Genomic DNA, 24,744 nt, shown 5'->3' with positions numbered 1-24,744 from the left:
GGGTGATTCCTGGCTCCCTGTGGATAGTGGATATCCCTCCTTCCCTCCAGGTGCTGCACCAAGGCCTCCATCTAAGAACCTTGAAGAATACTCTCTCTCCCCTGCTGTGCCACTAGTGACCTTTCATACTGTTACCTTTCCCAAACACTCCCAGTATCTGCTACAATCAGAATGCATCTCCTCTTTAAGAATTGTTGACTGGTTTTAATTGGTGCTAATCTCACATGAAACTGGGCCCCTCCTAAGGCATGTAGCCACTGGACATCATGTTTAGCACTGGCCTGCACACTGAGCAGGTAGCACAAAGGAACGGGCATAGGTTAATCAAACATTGTGATCATGGCGGCCACCTGAATTTGGCTCCAATACTTTTACATAGAATTTTACAATATAGAAACAGGCCATTCAAACAGGGCTACGCTGGTGTTAATGCTCTACATGAACTTCCTCCCACTTTCACCTTATTATGTCAACATCTCCTTCTATTCCTTTCTCCCTCTTACATGTCTAGCTCTCCTTAAGTACTACTATGCCATTTCCCTCAACTATTCAGTGTGATAGTCAGTTCCACATTCTCACCCCTTTTTATGTCAGCTGTGGCTTTGTTGGTAGCACTCTTGCCTCTAAATCAGAAGATTGTGGGTTCAAATCCCACTCTTGGACTTGAACTCAAAAATCAAATCTGATACCCCAGTGCAGTACTGAGGGAATGTTCCACTGTTGGAGGTGCCATCATCCAGATGAGGTGTAAAAGGTCCCATGTCAATATTTTGAAAAAAATCAGGGAAGTTATCCCCAGTGTCCTGACCAATAGTTATTCCTCAATCAATATCCGCAAAACAGATGATCACATTACTGTTTGTAGGAGCTTGCTGTGTACAATATTCGTATGATGGGAATGTGGAATTCAAAACACGAACAGATCAGCCATGATCATACTGAATGGTGAAGCAGGCTTGAGGGGCCAAATAGCCTACTTCTGCTTCTATCTCATATGTTCGTATGTTCATATGTTCATAAATTGGCTGCTGCATTTCTTACATTACAACAGTTACAACACTTCAAAAAGTACTTAATTGGCTGTCATTTGGGATGCCTGGTGGTTGTGACACGTGCTATCTAATTGCAAGACTTTTGTTTTTTTTTCTCTGAGTTAAAGAAATTTCTGAATTCCTTATTGCATTTATTAGTGACTGTCTTATATTTATGGCCCCTAATTTTGGAATTGCCCTCAAGTGGGAACATTTTCTTCCTATCAAACCCACTCATAACTTTAAAGATTCTATCAGGTCACCTCTCGGCCTGCCCTATTATAGAGAAAAGGGAGCCAGTCTGTTCAGACTTTCCTTTCAGACTTATTTGCATTTTCTTCAGCCCTTTTATATCATTTTCGTGATATGGAGACCAGAACAGTGCGTAGTATTGTAAATGTGCTCTAACCAAGCTTCTAGATAAGGTTAATATAACATCTCTGTTTGTGACTTCTGTTTCTATAGAGATGAATCCCAGTGCTTTGTTTGCAATTTTTATGGCTTTGTTAGCCTGCATTGCTAATTTTAATGGTTTGTTAACTTAAATCTGTAACCCTGAATCTCTCCACTTTTACCCAATTTAAACTCTTATTTTCCAAGATAGCAACTGGCTCCTTATTCTTCCTATCTAAATGTATCACCTCAAACATAATATATATATATTACATTCCCATTTGGCAAGTTTATTCATATATAATGATCATTTATAATTATAACAAATAATTGTTTCAATATAAAATAATATATCTTATAATTTGTCACTGTGTTCCTCAGTATTAACTGCACCTCCATTGGCATGATTCATAAATCTTGAATTTGTACATCAAATTGCAAATCATTTATTTAACTGGTGAAAAAACAATGGTTCCAGCACTGATCCATGGGCAACGCTATTTCCAACCTTTTGCAGTCTGAGTAACTTTCATCCCTACTCTTTGATTTCTGTTTTACATCCATCTCCCTATCCAATCTGCTGCTTGCCCCCTGACACAACTAAGAACATAAGAGGATAAGAAATCAGATCAGAAGTAGACCATATGGCTCCTCAAGCCTGCCCTGCAACGTAATAAGATCATGGCTTATCTTCGACCTCAATGTTACTTTCCCGTCTGATTCCTATATCCCTCAATAGTCCAAATATCTATCCATCTTAGCCTTGAATATACTCAACGACTGAGCATGCAGAGCCCTCCGGGATAGAGAATTTCAAAGGTTTACAACCCTTTAAGTGACAAAATTTCTCCTCATCTCAGTCTGAAATGGCTTACCCCTTTTCTTGAGTCTATGCCCCCTAGTTCTAGACCTTCCAGTCAGGGGAAATAGCCTCTCAGCATCAATCCTGACAAGCCCTCTTGGAATCATATATTTTTCAAAGAAATCATCTCTCATTCTTCTAAACTCTTCTACTTAGTGCCTCCTCAAAAGACAAATCCCCTCACATCAGGAATCAATCTATTGAACTTCTGTTGCGTCCCCTCTAAGGCAAGCACCTTCCTTAGGTACAGAGGCCAAAACTGCACATAATCCACCAGGTGTGATCTTACCAAGGCCCTGTACAATTTCAGCAAGACTGTCTTACTCCAAGCCCATTGCACTAAAGGGCAACATTCTGTTTGCCTTCCTAATTTCTTGTTATACCTACATGTTAACTTTTTGTGCTTCATGTACTAGCACACCCAAATCTCTCTGAACACCAGCATTTAATAATTTCTCACCATTTGAAAAATATTGCCTTTCTTTTCTTCCTGCTGTTACTTATGCCTAATTTTTTAGTTCATATATTTTAGAGGTTATAGCCTTTTCATTTTAGAAAAGGAATTTTAAATTTAAGTTCAGAGGGAAAAAACCCTGGTAAGCATCAAGAGGCTGGCAAATCACACAGACTTAAGATAATTACAATTCAATAGGTAACTTGTGTTCCCTGGATAAAGTCAGAGTAAAAGGGTGAGAGTCTTAAAATGTCAGGTGATCTGACTTAGCTAAAGAATTGAAGACATGACATCTGCAGTTATTCCAGTAAAAGAGGTAAGATTTTCATGTGTTTTCCCAGAATTAGGGGAAGCTTTGGAATTAAAAGGTAGTTAATTTGCATTTCTACTTGGAAACAGGCCGTGTGTGTGACATTGCCATGGATATGGGTAGAGCTTAGTGAGATTCTTTGTTTTGATTTATATCTGTGACTTCACTTAGAATACAGCCAGCAGCAAGACTGATTGAGAACAGCAGCTAAGAGATTGTGTCAGCTTTGGGTTTTATGTAGCTTGTAGCTCCTTGGAGGTCAAGAGATAAAGCCAGACCTACACCTGAAGTAGAGTAAATTTATCGTCCATGATGCAGTCTGTGATTGGGAATTGGTATTCAGTATAAGACAAAGTTAGAAAGGGGAAACAATGACTGGAAGATTTGTTTAGCTGGAAGCTAAGAGAAGAAATCTACAGTAATCCTCCCAATGAAAGGCAGTTAACTTTGTTGCAGTTGGGGTTCTGGAAGTAATCAGCTTGGTTCCAGATTGAAACCACAGCAAAGGGCTATTGGAAACCAAGGGTGTTTTCTGGTGTTTTAAGCCGCTGCATAGAAGTCACAGGGAGGCCTGTGCTGGAGCTGTGGAATCCAGAGTCGTGAGGTTGGTAAACAAATTGGAGGATCGCTTATCCATAAGCTAATGGAAGGATCCTCATGAAGTCTTGTACCTTAGTGAATAGACGGAATACTGAAGAGAAATCAGTGAATTCCGGAGAGCGGTGATATAGTTTTTAAATTGGTCCCAGGAAAAGGGAAAGAACCTTAAAGATTTCATAAGAAAAGGAAACTCTTGGGGATGGGAATAGAAAGTAGAACTGAGTTTATAGCATAAGTCTGTATACGCTATGATGTTAAGTTAGTAGAGCTTGCTTTGTTTAATTCTTTTTGATAAACAATAAAGTTTGCTTTTGGTAGAAAACATTAAATCTTGTGACTTAGTTCTGTCAGTTATTTACTGGGTGTTCAGATATCTTACTTAAAGGTTTACTGACCCTAACAGAATCATAACAATACCAAAATGATTAACCTCATACTTCTCCACTTTCTACTTCATCTGCCACTTTCTTATTCACTTACTTAACCTTTTTATATCCCTTTACAAACTCTTTGCATCCCCCTCACAACTTATTTTCCCAACCTAGCTTTGCATCATTAACAAACTTGGATACGTTACACTTGTTCCCTTAATTTAAATCATTGATAGAGATTGTAAACAACTGAGGCCCAGCACCGATCCTTGTAGCACCCATAGCATTACCATCACTGAAACCTCCACATCAACATTCAGGAGGTTATCATTGACCAGAACTTAACTCAACCAACCATATGTATACTGTGGTTACTACAGCAGGTCAGCGCCTGGAAATTCTGTGGTGACTAACTCACCTTCTGGCTCCCCCAAAGCCTGTCCACCATCTACAAAACACAAGTCAGGAGTGTGATGGAATATTCTCCACTTACCTGGATGAATATGGCTCCATCAACACTCAAGAAGTTTGAAACCATCCAGGACAAAGCAACCTGCTTGATCAACATCCCAGCCACCATCTTAAACATTCACTCCTTCCACCACTAAATCGCAGTGGCAGCTGTGTGTGCCAGCAATTCACCAAGGCTCCCTCAACAGCACCTTCCAAACCCATGGCCTCTACCACCTAGAAAGACAGGCTGATTCTTGACTCACGGGTCTTTAAGCACATGGGGCAGGTTGCCCCACAAGGTAGTGGGATCAGCATCTGCATCTTCTTCTTTCCTCCTCTGCCATCACTCTTCCTCATCATTAAGACATTTGGACTCAAAGTGTGATGCAACTTGATGGACAAGTTGTCACCATTTTGAATGAGTGGTAGCAAGCTCCACCCAGTCATTAATGTCAATGCTGTCACACTTCAAGGAGAGCTGCAGAATGTCTTTGTAGCATTTTCCTTGTTTCCCCACTGGAATGCCATCCATTTGAAAGTTGTGACAACAAGATCTGGTGGGGAAACAGATTTTGGCCATCCAGACAAAGTGTCCGGTCCATCATAGTTGATTTTTCAGGGATTTTGCCTGAATTCTTATGGAGCTGGCTTCAAGAAGGATACTAACATTTGTTCGACCGTCTGGAGGATGTGGTGGAGGTTTTGCTGATGGAATTTCTCTAACATTCTTAGGTGTCGCTGATACACAATTCAGGTCTCACTGCAGTGCAGGAGTGTGGCAGTTGTCACCTTCATCAAGGTCAGAGTAGAACTTTTCCTCAGCATCTTAAGTGGAGTCAAGGGTCGGGACATAAGCTCTGATGACAGTAACAAATTGATTACAGCTGAGCTGTAGTTGATGTCTATGAGCCTTTCACTTATACAATTGGGATGCTCTGGCAGTGCATCCAAGATCCTATTCCAGATGGCAAAACCAATGCCATGGACATGAGGGTCGCTATCAGCCTTTCCTTTCCAGTAGAAAGTGTGTTATCCCCTGCTTGTTCCTTCAGTTGTCCCCCCCCAGGAAGGCAGGTCTCACTGAGGTCAGTGATGTTAATTCGGAGTCCTGATAGCTTACATGATACAATTGCAGTTCTTCTTTCCAGGTGGTCACTCTTGGGGTTAACTATGAGTGTTCTAACATTCCCAGTTTCAAAATTTAAAGTTTTGTTTCTTTGACAACAAAGATGGTGTTCCAACAAGGTGTGGATCCAACCAGGAGAAAGTGGGACAGCCTATTTTTAGGGCACTTTTTCTAGTTCCCTCTCCATTTGGGTTGAGCAAAGGGTATCCTGAAGAGGACTGCTGAGTCACAGATGCTGCTGCTCAAAGACACCTGTCCCAACACTGGTGTCCAATGACCTTCATGCATTTGTTGCCTGTGTGGAGATTCTTGACTAGGGACTCCCAGGTTCACAGCCCTGTCCCTGTTGCCAATTCTCCATCACAAGACTTGGCCAATGAATTCTGGTGTTAGCCTGCACTTCACATTGTTTAAGATGGGGACCTTGAGCACCGTCATTGTCAACACAACCTTGTTGGGTTGGTGGTCAGATTTCAGTGATGTGTTGAGCCACAATGACTGGGACCACCTTGTCACTGCAGCCTTCTTCCATCCTTGCAGCCAGTGAGACACAAGGTCTTCCTTCACTTGTGCTGCCATTGAGGACTTTTTGGACTGCACTTTGTCTGGCATCTCCCCCTTACTTTGTGCCATAGGTGGCCCTACCAAGGGCAAGGAGCTCCTGATGGCATCACACGAGGGATCATTGGAGGACCTGGGCATGTCCCACACTAATAAGCTGCATTCTTTAAGTAGGTCACTAGGATGGCTATTCCACACATTTTCGATCCACAACTTCACTCCACCCTCATCCATCCAACCGTTGTCATGGACATGCAGAAAAATTCCAGCAGGGAACTGATGTTTGACATGGTTTTACATTTGAAAATTACCATAGGCTTTAATTTCATTCTGTCAGCCATGCAGGCTAGTACCACTGTGAACTTTGTCTTCTCATGTCCTGTGGTTTTCACTGGAACTGTTTTCAAATATTACCACTTCATAGTTTGGCTGCTGGGCATATCGAAAGTCATGGTCACTTCATCCATGTTGCCAATGTGACTTAATGACTTGTATTTTTGCCACTTCCTTTTTGCATAAATATAGAGGCTCTTACAATCTGTTTTTATATTTCTTTCTAGTTTACTCTCATATTCCATTTTCTCCTTTATCAATTTTTTGTCGTCCTTTGCTGGTTTCTAAAACTTTCCCACTCAGGCTTATTAGTCTTCTTGGTAATATAATAAGCCTCTTCTTTTAAATGAACACCATCCTTTACCATGAAGTTATTTCTCAATGGAATGTATAATCACTGAGAATTACAAAGTATTTCTTTAAATGTTCACCATGTTGGACATGGTTCTACTATGTGGTATCTTACTAAAGGCCATTTGAAAGTCCATTTATGTTACATCCACTACATAACCCTTGCCTATTCTTTCTGTTACTTCTTCAGAATTCAGTAAGGTGTGTCAAGCATGACCTTCACATCTGAAATCTATTCTATTTATGTTTTTAGTATCTAGACTTTTTTGTTGCACGTTTGAGTAAGGATTCTAAATCTGAGTAAGGATTCTAATTCAACTTAATTTTTAATACGACTTCATGATTTAATTGTTTAAAAGCCTATATTAACTATTTATTTCCCATAATTGAGTTCAACGGTTGAACTCCATATTGTATGGACACACTCAGACACTTTACAAAATTATTGCTCTTATGAATCTTGAAAGCAACCCAAGGTGCAATTTTATGTGGCACTGCTCCGATAAACTATGACAACTGTATCTTGCAGATTAGACCTGCCAGGCATCATAGCAGCAATGGAAGTGTGTCCTTGGTCTGCCTGAAATCGATACTGGAGATGTCACTGGTGTTGCATTTTGCTCAATAACAGATTGCAGTGCAGACAGCTTTTTCTTCATGACATTATTTGTGGCAGAAGAACAATATATTGGATGCTGATTTCCCCTCCTCCATCCAGACTATGCAAGCAAGCATGTCCCTCCACATTATAGCCTGGATTTCCTTGGCAAAACTGCTAATATTTGGATGGTTTCAAAGTGCACCAAATACTGAAGGAAAAGGGGATGATCTGCCAGAACTCCGCCATGCCCACAAGCATATTGGACGGAATTTTACTACCCCGTCGCAGTGGGGCCGGGGCCATAAAATACGTTGAGCCGTTCAAAAGTCCATTGACTTCGGCGGGACTGGAAAATCCTGCTGGTGGGAGGGACTGTAAAATTCTGTCCCTTGTCTATTGTAAACATGCCAGTGATTTAAGTTGCCTGTTCTGAGCCTACCTCACCACATGTAACTGGCTGCAGACTTATGCATTCTTACCCATGTGCCTAGTAGTAGCTAAGAAAATTGTGACTGATTTGAATGGCAGATAAGAATAGGATGTCAGCTAATAATAGGATATAAATCTACAACGAGAGGATTATGAAATGTGCATTTTATCTGTTATCCAATCAACTCCAATTACACCAGGTTATTATAGCAGCAGCATGTGTGTAAAGCAGGAGGCTGAAAGAATATCTAACTGATCTAAGCTAAATCCTGAACCAAGAGTAGAATTACAATGGCTTGTACACGTAAATCTCATTTCTAAACATTGAAGTCTTGATCTAGGCACAACATTCATCCAAACGGGTTATTGATTTCTCAATATTTGAATGGATATGTGCTGTAAACATTAAATATATCATTTAAACTATGTTCCCTTTTATACTGGAATCCATAAAGTATTCTGCAACCATGTTTCCCAGATTTTTGTTAGCATTGTTTTAGAAAAGCAAATGAATGTGAAACTGACAATATAGCTTATCACAGCAACTTGTAAATATGAACTATATACTGTTGTTGATGTTATTTAAAATAAACACGTTACCTACATTAAAATAGCAGAGAGAGGAATTTGGTACATAAGAACTAGAAACTTAAGTCAGCCTTCGGGCCCATTGAACCTGCTCTGTCTTTTGATATGATCGTGACTGATCTTCTGCCTCAACTCCACTTTCCCACGTTACCTCCTAACCCATGATTCCTTCGTATCCAAATGTCTATTCATGTTGAATATATTCAAATACTGAGCATCCATAGCCCTCTGGAGTAGAGAATTATAAAGATTCAAATACCTCTAAATGAAGAAGGTTTTCCTCATCTCAGTCCTAAATGGGTGACCCCTTATTCAGGTACTCCCCAGCCAGGAAGCCCTTAAGAATTTCATATGTTTCAATAAGATCTCTTCCCATTCTTCCAAAATCCAGAGAACATAGGCCTAGTCTACACAGTCGCTCCTCGTAGGACAAAGCCTCTCATCACAGGAATCAGTCTAGGTGTAACTTCTTTGCACTCGCTCTATGACAAGTGTATCCTTCCTTAGGTACACAGCAGTCAGGGTATGGTCTCATCAAGGCTCTATATCATTGTAGTGAGACTTCCTTACTTCTATTCCCTAATTCTTTTGTAATAAATTCTAACATATCATTTGCTTTCCAAATTGATTGCTATATCTGCATGTTAACTTATTGTGATTTACCCACAAGGATACCAAAGTCCCTCTGAGTACCGACATTTCCAAATCTCTCACTTTTAAAAGTATTATGCTTTTCTATTTTTCCCACCAACGTGGATAGCATTACATTATATTCTATCTACCATGTTGTTGCCCACTCACTGAACCTGTGTATATCCCTTTGCAGCATCTTTCTGTCCTCCTTACAGCTCACTTTCTCACCTAGCTTTTTATCATCAGCAAACTTGATACATTATTCCATGACCTCATCTAAGTCATTAATATAGATTGTAAATAACTGAGGATCAAGGTCTGATCCTTACGTTACTACAATGGTTGCGGTCTGACAATCCAAAAATGATCCGGTTATTCCTACTCAATGTAACCTGTCCTTTAACCAGACGTCAACCCTTGCTAATATGTTACCAACAATCCCATGAGCCTTAATTCTGTCTAATAACCTCTATTTAGTACTTTATTGTATGCTTATTAAATCCAAATACACTACATCCCCTTATTCCTTCCCCTTATCTACCCTGTTGGTTACAACCTCAAAAAATTCTTAACAGATCTGTCAAATACAGTTCCCTTTCGATAGATGTGTGTTGACTCTGCCCAATTATAATATTATTAATTGCCCTGTTGCCAACTCCAAAATAATAGATTCCAGCATTTTCCCTACTGTCCAACTAATTGACCTATTGGGCAGAATTTTGCCCTCGGATGGCGTGCGGGCCCCACCGACTTGGCGGCAGGCGGCCAGCCGACCCCCGCCACTGAAACGGGGCCCACCGCCATTTTAAGTGGGTGGGTCAATTAAGGCCCGCCCAGCGGCATCCCCGACAGGAAGCACTATGCTCTTCCTGTTCCGGGGTGAGGAGGGATTCCCCATCTGTCAAAGTGTGCTCTTTCGCGCATGTGCGAAAGAGCGCAGTTCTCCCTGAGGCAAAGTGCTGCCTCAGGGAGATTCGTGACAGGTAAGCTAAGTGTAAAAATAGAAACATTAAAAAATTATTAACATGTCCACCTCATGTGACAATGTCACACGAGATGGGACATGTTAATAAAAAACACATAAACTTTATTACTTTTTTACAAAACGGACATGAAACTTCATCCCGCTGTCCGCCCGCCTTCCTAAAAATTTAAAGGGACCGGGATGACTTTGGGGGATTCCTCCTGACGTCATCCCGCATCATTTTCCCCTCGGCGAGCGGGCCCCGTCCGCAAATCGCCGAGGAGAAAATCCTGGCCATAGTTCTGGTTTCTCTCTTCCTCCCTTCTTAAATAGCAGGGTTATTGCTACCTTCCCTTCTGCAGGGACCATTCTAAAATCCAGGGAATTTTGGAAGATCAAAAACAGTGCATGTCTCTGTAGCCACCTCTTTTAAAACCTGATGATGTAGACCACTCGGTTCAGGGGATTTGCTGGCTTTTAGTGCCATTAATATCTTCAGTACTGTTTTTTGCTAATGCTAATTTGTTTAAGCTCCTCATTCTAACTATACCTTTGGTCCCCCATCACGAACTCAAGATTGTTTAATGGTGCTGCCATTCCCTTATTCGCCATTATAATTTCTCCTGCCTCTACTTGTAACGGATGCACATTCACTTTTACTAATCTCTTCCTTTTTACATATCTATAGAAGTTTTTAAAATCTATTTTTATGTCTCTCACTTGTTTATTCTCATATTCTATTTTTCTCTTTTTTATTCCTTGGCCATCCTTTGCTGAAATTTAAAATCCTCTCAATCCTTTGTATTAGATTTAACTCAGAGACTTATGATGATACCAAAATAGTAATGAGCCTATCTTGCAATTCTCTTGTTAGGCACAGTTGAACAACTCCTCCCATGGGTCTTGTTATTCCATAAGGGAATCTGTGTCCATTGAAATTTATTTATTAGTTCATTAAATGTTTTCCATTGATTATCTATCGTCATATTTTAACCTTTAACCTATTTTCTCAATCTACCTTAGCCATTTTTAAAATTCATTCTTGGGATGTGGGCATCGCTGGCTAGACCAGCATCTATTGCACATCCCTAATTGCTCTTGAGAAGGTGGTGGAACTGCCTTCTTGAACCGCTGCAGTCCCTATATTGTAGGTACACCCACATTGCTGGTAGGGAGAGAATTCCAGGATTTTGACCCAGCGACAATGAAAGAACGGTGATATATTTCCAGGCCAGGATGGTCTGTAGCTTGGAGGGGAACTTCCAGGTGGTGGCGTTCCCATGTGTCTGCTGCCCTTGTCCTTCTAGATGGTAGCAGTCGTGGCTTTGGAAGGTGCTGTCTAAGGAGCCTTGGTGAATTCCTTCAGTGCATCTTATAGATGGTACCCACTGCTGCTACTATGTGTCAGTGGTGTAGGGAGTGAATGTTTGTGGAAGGGGTGTCAATCAGGCTACTAGTCTCTTGCTAATTTACCCTGTACTGTGTACCATTTTGGTCTCTGTGCCTACGGAAACATATACTTGCCTTAAAAGGGAAGGCTCTAAAGGCAAATGCTCACAAGATTGATTTCTGAGGTGAAAGGGTTGTCCTATGAGGTGAGATTGTGTGTCCCTATACTCTCTGGAGTTTAGAAAAGAGGTGATTTCATTCTCATTCTGAGAAGGCTTGACAGAGTAGATGCTAAGGCTATTTCCACTGGCTGAAGAGTCTAGAACTAGGGGGTACAGTCTCAGAATAAGGAGATTGTAATCTCAGGCTAAAATGAGAGGAAACTTCTTCATTTAGAGGGCTGTGAACCTTTGGAATTTTCTACTCCAGTGAGATGTTGATGCTCAGTTATTCAGTACATTCAAGGCTGAGATAGATACATTTTGGACTATCAAGATATATAGGGATCAGATGGGAAAATGGAGTTGAGGTCGATGATCACCCATGATCATATGAAATGGCAGAGCAGGTTCAAGGGACTCCTGTTCTTATTTCTTATGTTCTCCAGTTGCAAGGTGATGTCTTTAATCCCCCTGGCACAAGACAAGCAACATAACCATCAGAGCTCCCGGTCACAACTACAAAGAACACTATCAATGTCCCTGACTATACTATCCCCTACCACTACAACATTCCTTATTAGTCCTCCCTCTTGAATGGCCTCCAATGCCACAGTGCCGTGGTTAGTTTACTCGCCCACCCTGCAGGGATTTTCCTCATCTACGGAGGCATCAAGAACCTTGAACTGAGGACACTACAACTGAGTTCCCTTAGCTGCCTGACTCGCAGTCTCACCCTACAGTACCTAACCAGTAACCAGACCAGTACCGCTGCCTAACCTAAGGGGTGTGACTGCCTCCTGGATCCAAATGTCCAGTAACTCTTCCCCTACCTGATTCCACGCAATGTCTATACCTTGGACTCTAGCTCAATAACTCTGAGCTGAAGTTCCTTGAGATTCAAATGTTTACTGTGGTTGTCCAGATTGGCAACGTTCTCTACAAACTCCCACATGCTTTAGTTGAGGCAGGCTACCTGAACTTTACCTAATGGTTTTTATTTACATAGGCCAGGATTTTCCGGTCATCGGGCAGGCTCAGCGGGGGCGAGTGGGAGCGGCTGCGAATCAGACCGCCGTTTGCTATCGGGCCGTGACCGCCATTTCATGCTGACTGGCCATTAATTGGCCAGCCAGAGTGAATTGCATACTGCAACGCTCAGCGCTGCCTGTATGGTGGGGGGGAGGAGGGCGAGCGCGGAACTTCACTCGCGCGCACGAGTGCGTGCAGGTAAAAGCTCCCTGAGGCTCCTCAGGGAGCTGAAGCTTTTTGAACATAAAAAATAAAGTATTTACAATGTTAATAACATGTCCCCTCATGTGCCTCTGTTACATGAGCAGGGACATGTTACAAATTAGTTTGAAATTTTTTAATTTAAAAAAAATCAGTGATCGAAACCTTATCTTGCCCGTGGATGTGGTTTCGCAAAAAAATCCAAAGGCCGCTTGGCCTTTTCGCCTGCCAACTAACCATAAGGTTGGATGGGCAGCATTGTAATGGCCTTAATAGGCCTGTTAATTATTGGCGGGCATGCTGCTGGTTCCTGCGCACGACTCCCGACCAAAATATCACGTGGTTTCACGATGATGTCAGGATTCTCACCTGGCCTCATCGCGCGTCATTTTATACTTGTTCAGGTTGGACGTGCGCCTGTCCGACGAGCTCAATATTCTGCCCATAAAGTTTGTTTTTAATCAGCTCAGCACATAATTATGGGTTTAAACTAATTCATCTAGCTTGTTATAGGGAGATTAAATTCAATATTTACCTGTAACAACCTTGCCGTCCCTGCTTGTGACACCAATTTGCCATTTCTCTCCTGTCCCATTCACAGATCACCCTGTTCTCGAGCTCCTCTCTCAGCTTTGGCCTTTTCTGCCACTTTGCTCCTGGCCAGTCCCTTGTCTTACGTATGTTGCACATGAGATAGCATAAACTTGAGCTGATTCAAAACTCTGCTGTCCATATCCTAGCTCACACCACATCCTGTTCACCCATTACTCCTGTGTTCACTGATCTACAATGACTCCTGGTCAAGCAATGCGTTAATTTTAAAACTTTTATCCTTGTTTTCAAATCCTGCATGACTCTCATCCCTCCCTATCTCTATAGACTCCCTCAGCCCAAAACTTCTGAGATCTCTGCACTGCTCCAATTCTGATGTCTCACACATACACACAATTTTAATAGTTCCACCATTGACAGCTGTGCTTTCAGCTATCAGCTGCCTGTACCCTAAACTCTGGAATTCTTCATTTCTCTCCCTCTCCTCCATTCAGATACTCTTTAAGACACACCTCTTTGTGAAAACTGTTCATTATTATTGTTAAAATTATAAATATATTCTTTGTAATTACAGTTATGAGATCCTTGTAAGTGTTAAAAGCTTCCTCCAGTATGAGGAATTCAAGGCAGGAACTTGGATGTTAATACTCTGTGTCATACTGTATTACATCCCTCCCCATGTATTGTTAGAAAGGGTATGACAAAAGGCAAAGTACTGCAGATGTGGAAATCTGAAATATAAACAAAAAAAGCAAGCAGCAGTTTCCTGACCTGCTGAGTATTTCCAGAATTTTCTGTTTATATGTGTTGTAAATGGAATGTTCTAAACTGCGCCAGACAAGTTCTTTGCTTCATGGTACTGTTTAGTTATCTACAGTTAGGGATAAAAATGGGTAACTCTAGTGGTGGAAAACAGGTTAATGGTGAATCAGCAGCTGGTTTTACATCACAATCAATTATTTTATCCCATTGAAAATCAGTGACGAAACATGATTGAAAGCTGGCTGCTAATTCACTGTCAGGGCATTTTGAGTTACTGGCATTGAACAAATAACTCCCAGTTATAATTAATGCCTAAAATGGAAGCCGTGAGGATACTAATGTAAACAGCACTGTGACTACCCCACATTATTCCACACAAGGGTGATTCCTTTTGAATTGAAGAAAAAAGTAATTTTTTTCAAATTGGAAATTAACTTTTGTTGATGTTAAAGAAAACAAATTAAAAGCATTGGTTGATGCTGATGCATGAAAGTTTACCCCATGCAAGTTAGATCTGGGCTGATTTTTCAGGTTTGGGAATAAGTCAGTTCTAAATAGTTAAAGCAAATCTCACAAGGATAGTAAAGCCCTGATGGAACTCAGTTCTCCTGGAGGTGAAAGTTCCACCCTCCAGGTGCTGCCAGGCAGCTAGAGGTTGGCAGCTCTTCTGTACTCAGCAGCACAGCCGGGGAGACAATGGCAGCTGCCGCTACCATGTCCAACCCAGACCTCAGATCGAGGAAGGACCCAGCTACAGGTGAGTGATAAGGAGGGCATCACAAGGGAGGTGGAGAGGGGTGTCAGCAGCAAAGGCAGGGAGGGTAACTTTAGTGGGTACCCGTACCCTGCCCCCTGGTTCCCAATGCTGGGTCCCTCAATAGGCAATGAGCACCTTTGAACAATGGGCCTGTCCTCAGGAGTCCACAAACAAACACATTAGGGTTTGCTTGTTGTGCTCCCCATTTGGCAAACCCCTGCCAGCAGCTGGGCTAATACAAATTGGTGGCGGGGTGGGAAAATTGCCTATCAGCCTTACCGCCCCAGACTTAATCGGGTGGAGACAAGAATGTGGCGGGGCCCTCACCTGCCACCCTTTCACCCAAGTAAATGCCCCTAGCCACCAATTTTGCCATGGGGGTGGATGCAAGATTTGGCCCTGTGACCCTGGGAGGATTTCGTTAGCCACAGGAAGTAGGCAATTCAAGAGAATGAGTGTCAGGATTTTTCCTGCAACGGACATGAGGGAAATACCTCAATAGTTTGCACAGTACGATTTATGTCCCTTTTTAAAGACAGTTACAATTGTCACATTCCTGAAGTTGGGGAAGAGTTCTTTTTCCTCCCAAATTCGTAGGATGAGTGCATAGAATATTAATGTGAGGAAAAGACCACCTGCTCTGAAGACCACAGCTGAAATACCATTGGAGCCGCAGGCTTTGTTGTTCCTCATCCATTTGATTGCTTGTTGCAGCTCTCCCATTGAAAATGGTTCACCCACAGGGTATAGCCTAGAGAGTTTCAGCTGCCACTGTGGATTCACAGTTGAGGAATTGTTGAAAACGTTCTTTACAGCATTAACAGCTGGCATTGTCATCCTTAAGAAGAAAAACACCAAACTGTGAGCGAAGGGGATTTTGTCCATTTAGCTTAGTCTTTAGATGGCCCTGGTGACTTCATAAGAGTGTTGCATGTCATGGTGGTCAGAATATTGTGGTATCTCTCAGGTTTTCTCTTCCCCATGTCCTTTTCCGTCTGGATTTGTCTTTGGCTGTCAGGCTGAGCTGTTAGAATGCTGCTGTCTTGACTTGCCACCTTGGGTTGTTCTGTCAGGCAATGAAAGATGCTCATTTTTGTTCTAGGAGGTCATGTATTTCAGCATTGTTTTCACTGAACCAATTCTGGTGACAACGATGCTTATACCCAATGGTTTGTACACAGGAGTCTAGGACAGTTGACTTTATTTGATCCCACTGTCCTGGGATTGAGTTGGATGTGTTAAGAACCATCTAATATACTATCAGGCCTTCAAATATCACACCTGAGCCATCAGACCTTTTTTTACATCTTTCCTTGCGTGTTGGAGGCTGTGAGGCACCTAACCTTTCACCTATTCTTTTATCTGACCTTTGCTGGAAAAAGAGTTGTGAGGAATCTCCATTAGAAAGTTGATGGGAAGCACCACTGGAGCTGAGAGAAAAGGAAGCAGTGGAGAAATGACCACAAAGATTATGAAAGTCTAGGTGGAAGCAGGAAATAAAGCAAAAATTCAGAAAATCAGTGCACAAATTACCTTCAACAGCAGAATGAATCTTATCATTCATCTCCATATAGAGTCCAGCAGCCTGGATTGCCAGATATATAGTATCCTCATTAGCAAGTTCTGCTAAAAGAGCCAGAAATCACATTAGGACCTTAACTTCAACATTATATAAATATTATTAAAAAGCTCCCGCCAGATTTTTGTGGGAAGTTCTATCACCTGCCTCAAATCTCTCCAGAAACTTTTGGCACACAAAATGGGTGTATGTCCATTACGACACGGATCATGGGCCATTTTTACATTCCCATGCAGCCTTTCAGTGCTCATATCGAGAAAGCCAGAGACTAATCCTGAAAATACCCTTTAATGTACTCATTTGGGTCTTATTTATTTAACACACATGTTTATGACTATCTTGTTTGAGATTAATTATTGCTTAAAGATGATACGAGTGTTTAGAAATGAGTTATGTATTCTTTTGGAACAGCTCCATTGCTTGGGGTGGAAAAAGTGATGCAAGATGAAGAAGAATTTGAGAGTGCTTCTCAAGTGTCAGGGCCTGTAAGTAGATTGAATTACAGATGACTTTGTCTATCGTGATGGATGATCTGTCATGATAAACCTGCTTGCAAAATCCATTACCAGTCTGAAATTTTGCTTGAATTGAATATTTAGTTAAATTTTATTGCAAGTATTATGCAAGCCTAAGGGGGGAAATCTGTATAGATTTTTGCATGATAAAGTCAGTAATATCTGCAGACTATTTGCTGAAAACAGCTTGATTACAGGAAATTGATAAAGAAGCTCCGGAATCTTTGAAGATTAATTATCTTTTTTCAGATTTCTTTTTCACAGATTAAGCATTTTTTGTCTATATGTTTATTTTGTTAACATAAATGTGTAGGAAACACATGTCATACCCTCAGTTATTAAATTTTTGTCCAGATATTTTGTGCCAGCATTTCATGACTTAATTTTGTTTATGTGCATTTAAAAAAATAAACATTAAAGAAAGATCTTCCATTTATATTGCACTTTTCATCTCCTCGGGACCATCTAAAGCACTCCACAGCCAATCAAGTATATTTTGAAGTGTAGGCACTGTTGTACTGTGGGCAAATATGGCATCAATTAACAGCAAGGCTCTACAAATAGCAATGATATAATTGACGAGCTAATCTAATTTAATATTGAAGGCTGAGGAATAAATGGTGGCCAGATCAGCAGGAGACCTCCCCAGCTCTGTTATCATTAGATAGGGTCTTCGATAGGGTTGTTCATGGTGTGCGTTTACAGATGTTGCTCGAGGCAAGGCTGTTGGTAAATTGTACCTTTTATTTAATACTATACTAACAATGTACAACACGGACTTAGCACAAGGCTCCACATAGAACTAGCTCACTCCATGCTCTGTTGTCATGTGATCTTATATCACTGATGATGTAGACTATATATTTATATATTTAACAATGACCCTTTATACTACTTAGCCACCCCTCTCCAACACCCCCCAACTCTCTGATTCCCCTAAATACTATTTACATTATCTTACATCTCCCCCTGAAGTGTCTGCCTTCATCTCTGGTTTACAGAGATAAACGCGGTGGTTTCACCAATTTGCCGAACCTTGTTCTCTCTCGGATGTTGCATAGGATCCAAGTTCTCCATGCTCTGTCTTGAACTATCAGAGATAGTTCAGGGTTGTCTTCCTGATCATATGGATAGGTAGTCTATTCCATTGATGGCCGTCTTGTTGTCGATACAAGTGCGCTTCTGTTTCGTCTCACTATCCCGTTCATAGGGCGGGATTTTCCGCACCCGCCCGCCGCCATGATCTTCCGGTCCCGCCCAATTCAATTGACTTCTGGCTGGGGCACTGCCTCGCCCATGTCGGGGCCAGAAAATCCAGCCATAGTCGCAACAAGATAGGATCTCGGGTTTTTTATCTTTTCCAGTACTTGGCCTTCTTGATTCTGGTCTCTAACCCAGACTAATTCACTTAGTTGGAGTTCTGGTAAATCATACACTCTATGGCGTTGATTGTAGCTTCTGGTTTTATTTTCATAATATTCCTCCTCCTTCTCCCTTACTGCCTCAAGATCAGTTGCTTTTAAGACATAGAATGAGGATGTGCGGAAGAAAAAGGATTTGAATCCATAGTCTTTTTCCCATTAGAAGATCTGACAGAGCCAACCCACTCTGAAGTGTGTGGAATGGTAGCTCAACAGCGCTAAGTTGATATCATCATTCTTTTCCAACAAAGCTTTTCCCGTTTTTACGCCTTTTGGCCTTTCCATTTGCTTGTGGGTGAACTAGTTACATGGACAAATTCATAGTCTTCTGTAAATTTCTTGAACGATTCATTCACAAACTGTGGACCATTGTCTAAAATGACAAGATCTGGAATGCCATGTGTGGCAAAAATTTATTTTAGTGAATTACTGACTGATTCTGAGGTTGTACCGTGAAGACGTTTAACCTCAATCCATCTGGAGTAGAAGTCAACAACTATGAGGAATGTCTTCCTCTTGAGCTCAAAAAGGTTCATTCCAAGATGTTACCACAGTCTAGATGGAAAGGAGGATACCATCAATGGTTTCTTTTGCTCTTGGCAATGAATTGCATAGGTAATGCAGCTCAAAATCATTTCCTCTCGAAATTTTGAGACTCCTGCCCACCAGACTGAATTTTGCACTCTAGCACGGCAATTTGTAATTCCGAGGTGTCCGTGGTGTATTCTATGAAGGACCTCGAGTCTGAGCACTCCTGGTATGACCAACCTTTCATTATAAATTATTAAGTCATCCACAACACTGAGACGTATGCATTGCTCGAAGTATTGTTTCAGGCAAGTATTGTTTGTAACATATTCTGGTCTTCCATCTGTGCAGTATTCTCTCATTTTAGACCATTCTTCACTTGCTTTTTGTGCTTGTCGGATTTCATTCAGCCTCTGTATTGTTGCTGGTCGGAATTTTGTAGTCAACGAGGTACATGATTCTACATCCTCAATGAAATTTTTGTCCTGTTCAAGCTTCTCAATAGGAATGCATTTGTTGTTGTTTATTGTTTGCCTTGGACATATTCATCTTTTGGCTTCTTGCTTGATGAAAGCTGCTATTCCATGTGAAGGATTTGTGATTCCTTCACCTGCTGTTCATGGGAAATCTTCCGCCTGGCTTTCTCCAGGTTTTCACATTAGGCTTCAGTGCTCCCTCTTCAGAAGACTAGTTTCAGTCTACTCAAAATCGGAGAGTAGTTTTCGGAATTATGACCTGAATTCTGTCGACTTTTCTGGGCTTCTTAATTCGTCGACTTTGTAGATGAGTTGTAGAAGTGTGCATGCTTTTTGACTTGTGAACAATCTTGGTTGAGGATCACATACAAAGTTTATGTGATTTCTCTTTCTTCATACTGGAGTTTAGCAGTCAACTGTCCCTTGACCTTCAGTTGAATGCCTCCTGGACCAGGGAATCTTACAGTCAATGGCTTGAGGAATTCTGGCTTCAGCCACTGTTTGTTGTCTGAAAGAATTGGAACTCCTGTCCCAGTGTCTAATTTGAAATTTGTTTTGTGTCCATTGACCACAATGGCTGTGCTCCAATAGTTCCCATTTGTAATACCAGTGATCAGAGTATGACCTCCAGCAGTCGAGCAATCTGTCTACCAGTACGTTGGGTTATTTCTGAGCTGCAGCCCTGGAGGAGTGGCATTAGCTCCAGGGACCATGAACCAGCTGTCCTCTCGCAGGATGATACATTTGTCCTCCCACCACTGCCATTCTGCCAGTACTCTTGCAATTGCCTCATAGCTAGTCTATCCATGTTGAGATGATGCAGTCCAAAACTGGGCCTTCTAGGCCAAGAGCTACACAAGATCATCCTGCAAGGCCATCTGCAGTCTCTCCAAGTGAAAGACATAAGAACATAAGAAATAGGAACAGAACTGGACTATTCAGGCCCTCGAGCCAGCTCCACCATTCAATAAGATCATGACTAATCTCCTTGTGTTTCGATTTCCACATTCCCATCTATCCCTGATAACCTTTGATTCCCTTGACTACAAGAATCTGTCTTAAAAATATTCAATTTTCCCGCCTCCACCACCTTCTGAGGCAGAGAGTTCCAAAGTTGCACAACCTTCTGAGAGAAAAAAAGTCTCCTCACCCCTGTCCTAAAAGGATGACCCCTAATTTTAAAACAGTGCCTCCTAGTTCTGGACTCACCCACAAGAGGAAACATCCTTTCAAAGTCCACCTTGTCAAGGCTGTTCAGGATCTTGTATGCTTCAATCAAATCACCCCTCACTCTTCTAAACTCCAGTGGAAACAAGCCCAGTCTGCCTAACCTTTCCTCATAAGACACCCCACTCATTCCAGGTATCAATCTAGTAAACCTCCTTTGAATCACCTCCAATGCATTTACATCCTTCCTTAAATAAGGAGACCAAAACTGCACACAGTATTTGAGGTGCGGTCTCACCTGGAAGACAGCAGTCTTCCACCAGCCACTGGGGAAGCACTGAGTACTAGGACAGGCAAAGGCATATAAAAGGCAGGCACTGAGGGAGTGCACAAGGATGACTTTTGCGTGGAATTTTGGCTGTTTTGATTGAAAAATTTGGTTTTGAATGGTTGTTTTGCAGTGCCTTTTATTTTGGCATTGTGACCAAGAGGACACTGTGATGGTTAATGACAGAGGGAAGGGGAGGTGTGGGACTGTAGTGGAATGGGGAATTGGGGTTGTGTTCACTGGTACTGCAGTCGAATGAGCTGATCATGGACAGCCAGCTGGAAAAGGGACATGCTGGTTGCCTCTTCACTCCCTCCTCCTCTCTCCTTCCTTCTCATCAGCTGCTTACCATATTCTGGGTGGCAAGATCCATAACCCTGTGATGGCAATGTTATTGAGAAGGCAGCAGACCACTACAAATCACGACTCACATTATGGAGAGTACTGCAGGGTTCCTTCAGAGTGGGTTCAGGCAGTGGAAGAGTTGCTTAAGCCGTCAGTGATCTACTCAATGAAGTTTCAGATAGTAGTATATGGCTTTTGTTATAAGCATGCCTCACACCAATACATGGATTACACCAATGGAGTTATGAGTCAGGTCGTCAATGGATAACCCTTGTCGCCCAGTAGCCACCCTCTGGTTTCTCGTGATGGCTCAAACACATGGTACAGCAGACTGGCGGAAAGATAAAGGATCATGACTGCAGCCAGCATACCGGGCATTGATCTGCATGATACACTGAACCCCAGCTCCGCTTTGAAAGATTTAACTGTATCCACTCAAATTGGACAAGGTTGGACTCAGGCAAGCATTTCCGATCATAACAACTCACTGCGTGAAATGCTTTTCCTCATGTTGCTTTTGAAAAGGAATTAAGTAAATAGTTGAAATAGTTCGAGTTCATAACTTTGCAGGACTTTTGAGAAAGGGCAGGGGAATGGGATTAATTGGACAGTTCTTTCAAAGAGCTGATACAGGCACGATGGACCGAATGCCCACCTGCTATGCTGTATCATTCTATGATTCTACATGGGCACTCCTTTTGAATTTACTCTCTAAATAGCATAAACATTGTTTTCCTCAGGTTCCCTCTGGTTCTTTGTTTCTTCATATATCCATGTCCCCTGGCTACTGACCTTCCTGCCAAATGGGCTAATTTTCCTGGTTCTGGATAGCGAGCTTGGAGAAGGGGAGCCAGGGAAATAGGGGACAGTCTTGTCGGGATGGCTCCCTAACACACACTGCTCACCAATGAGTTTTCCCAGAGGTGGGCTGCAAATCAGATCAGCTTCCTGCCAGAGCTGGGCAACCAATTACATTGGTCAAGACAGCAGTGAGGGGGGAGTTTTGTAGCCTCAGTGGCAGTTTGGCGCTGATGGGGTGGCCACCTGCCACCAGCGGAGGCAGCCAGCCCAAAGGAAGCAGCCTCCCTGCAGCAAGTTGACATCAGAGCTGGAGGCTGCATGCCCCTTTCACAGGGCTATGAGCAGGGAAGACTGCAATCACATCTGAGCTCGATCCAGCAGAGGAATTTCCCCTTCATTCCAATGGACCTGCTGCCCCCGAGCTTCTTTATTTCTTCACTGCTGTGCACTGTGTTAAGGTGCCTCGCTGTCCCCGACCTGCCTCAGCAACACCCACCTCTCCTGGCGGGACTCGCAATACTTCAGAGCTGCTGGGACGTTGATTGGCCCAGCAGCACCAAGAGCCACCCGGGGGAATGTGGAAATGGCAGATTAGAAAGCTGCATCCTGGAAGATTACTGAGCCTGTCTCACTGCCTGGAGGTGCTGACTCAGAATCCCTATTTAATCCTGATGTCAGGGTCCCAAAGACCAGTGAAATATCCAGCCCAGTTTCTTATTGTTTACTCCATCAAAACCTTTCATAATTTTTAATATCTATATCAGATCTCCTCTTAACCTAAGCACACTACTGCAAATGTCGGAAATCTGAAATAAAACAGATAACATTGGAAATATTCAGCAGGTTTGGCAGCATCTGTTGAGAGAGTAAAACGGAATCATTGGGGGAATTTTACAGCCCTCGCCACCAGGGTATTTGCAGGTATGGAGGGGTGGGCATGTAAAATAAAACAGGTGGCTAGCCCATCGTCTTCATGCCCACCCCTGACATGTCCTTCATATTATGGTGAGCAGGTAAAGTGTCAGCCAGCCCACCCACCTTTAGGCCAATTGAGGTCCTTACGTGGCCAATTAATGGCCAGTTCAGGGCCTCATTCTGCCTCTGCCTCAATATCCAGAAGGAAAAAAACAGCTTGGAGCAGTACTCTTATTTCCCAGTTTTTACTGGTATTCCATTTTAAGGCATGCAAGGCCAGTTCGGACCAGTACTTTTATTTTCCAGTTTTTACTGTTTTTTCAATCTGGGTAATATGTGTGGCTTGGGAAAGCAGAATGAAGGAGGCCAGCCCGCTACTTTTGCAATTCGGGCTAAAAGGCGGGAAGGGGGCTACCTCCTTTGGGGTGTCCCCTGTGCTTATATTCCAGAACTCACTGGATTTCAGGAGGGTCCCAGCGGATTGGAAAACTGCAAATGTGATGCCCCTGTTCAAGAAGGGAGGGAGACAAAAAGCAGGAAACTATAGGCCAGTCAGACTAACATCTGTCGTTGGGAAAATACTAGAGTCCATTATTAAGGAAGAAATAGCAGGACATTTAGAAAAGCTTAACACAATCAAACAGAGTCAACATGGTTTTGTGAAAGGGAAATCATGCTTGACAAATTTGCTAGGGTTCTTTGAGGATATAACAAGCAGAGTTGCTAAAGGGGAACTGGTAGATGTAGAGTATTTGGATTGCCAGAAGGCATTTGATAAGGTGCCATATTATAGGTTATTGCACAAGATAGGAGCTCACAGTATCGGGGGTAATGTATTAGCATGGATTGAGGATTGGTTAATACACAGAAGACAGAGAGTCAGGATTAATGGGTCTTTTTCAGGTTGGAAAGACGTAACTAGTGGAGTGCCAAAGGATCAGTCCGAGGCCTCAATTATTTACTGTTTATATTAATAACTTAGAGGACAGGGCAGAGTGTAATATATCCAAATTTGCTGACGATACATAAATAGGTAGGAGGGCATGTTGTGATGAGGACATAAGGGATCTACAAGGGGATATAGACAGGTTGAGTAAGTGGGCAAAAATTTGGCAGATGGAGTTTAATACAGGAAAGTGTGAGATCATGCACTTTGGTAGGAAAAATCAAAAGGCAGACTATTATTTAAATGGACAGGGACTCCAAAAAAGCGCAGCACAGAGGGATCTGGGTGTTCTTATGCATGAAACACAAAAAGTTAACATGCAGGTTCAGCAAGTAATTAAAAAGGCAAATGGAATTTTGGCCTGTATTGCCTGGGGGTTGGAGTTTAAAAATAGCAAAGTCTTGTTACAACTGTACAGGGTGTTGTTGAGGCCACACCTGGAGCATTATGATCAGTTTTGGTCCCCGTATTTAAGAAAGGATATACTGTCATTGGAGGCAGTTCAAAAGAGATTCACTAGGCTGATTCCTGGGATGAAGGGGTTGAGTTATCAAGAACAGCTAAGCAGGTTAGGCCTTTATTCATTAGAGTTTAGAAGAATGAGGGGTGATCTTATTGAAATGTACAAGACTCTGAAGGGGCTTGACAGGGTAGATGTTGAGAAGATGGGGAAATCTTGAACTAGGGGACATAGTTACAGAATAAGGGGACACTCATTTAAAACTGAGGTGCGGAGGAATTTCTTCTCTCAGAGGGTAGTAAATGTCTGGAATTCTCTACCCCAGAGAGCTGTGGAGGCGAGATCACTGAAA

The 24,744-nt window shown here is 42.2% G+C and overlaps 1 protein-coding gene across 1 annotated transcript in view; it reads left to right on the top strand.

Annotated features, from left to right (window-relative positions):
• The window catches only part of c4h8orf34 (chromosome 4 C8orf34 homolog), a 633,137-nt gene that overhangs the window by 490,568 nt on the left and 117,825 nt on the right, over positions 1-24,744 (top strand). The window contains exon 10 of the mRNA XM_078540385.1: positions 16,902-16,975. Coding sequence (XP_078396511.1) covers positions 16,902-16,975 — 74 coding nt within the window. The remainder of the gene's footprint in view (positions 1-16,901; positions 16,976-24,744) is intronic.

Source organism: Cetorhinus maximus, chromosome 4 (genome assembly GCF_964194155.1).
Source record: "Cetorhinus maximus chromosome 4, sCetMax3.hap1.1, whole genome shotgun sequence".
Classification (NCBI taxonomy): Eukaryota; Metazoa; Chordata; class Chondrichthyes; order Lamniformes; family Cetorhinidae; genus Cetorhinus; species Cetorhinus maximus.
The sequence above is the reverse complement of the archived record's forward strand: the minus strand, read 5'-3'. Positions and strand labels throughout refer to the sequence as shown.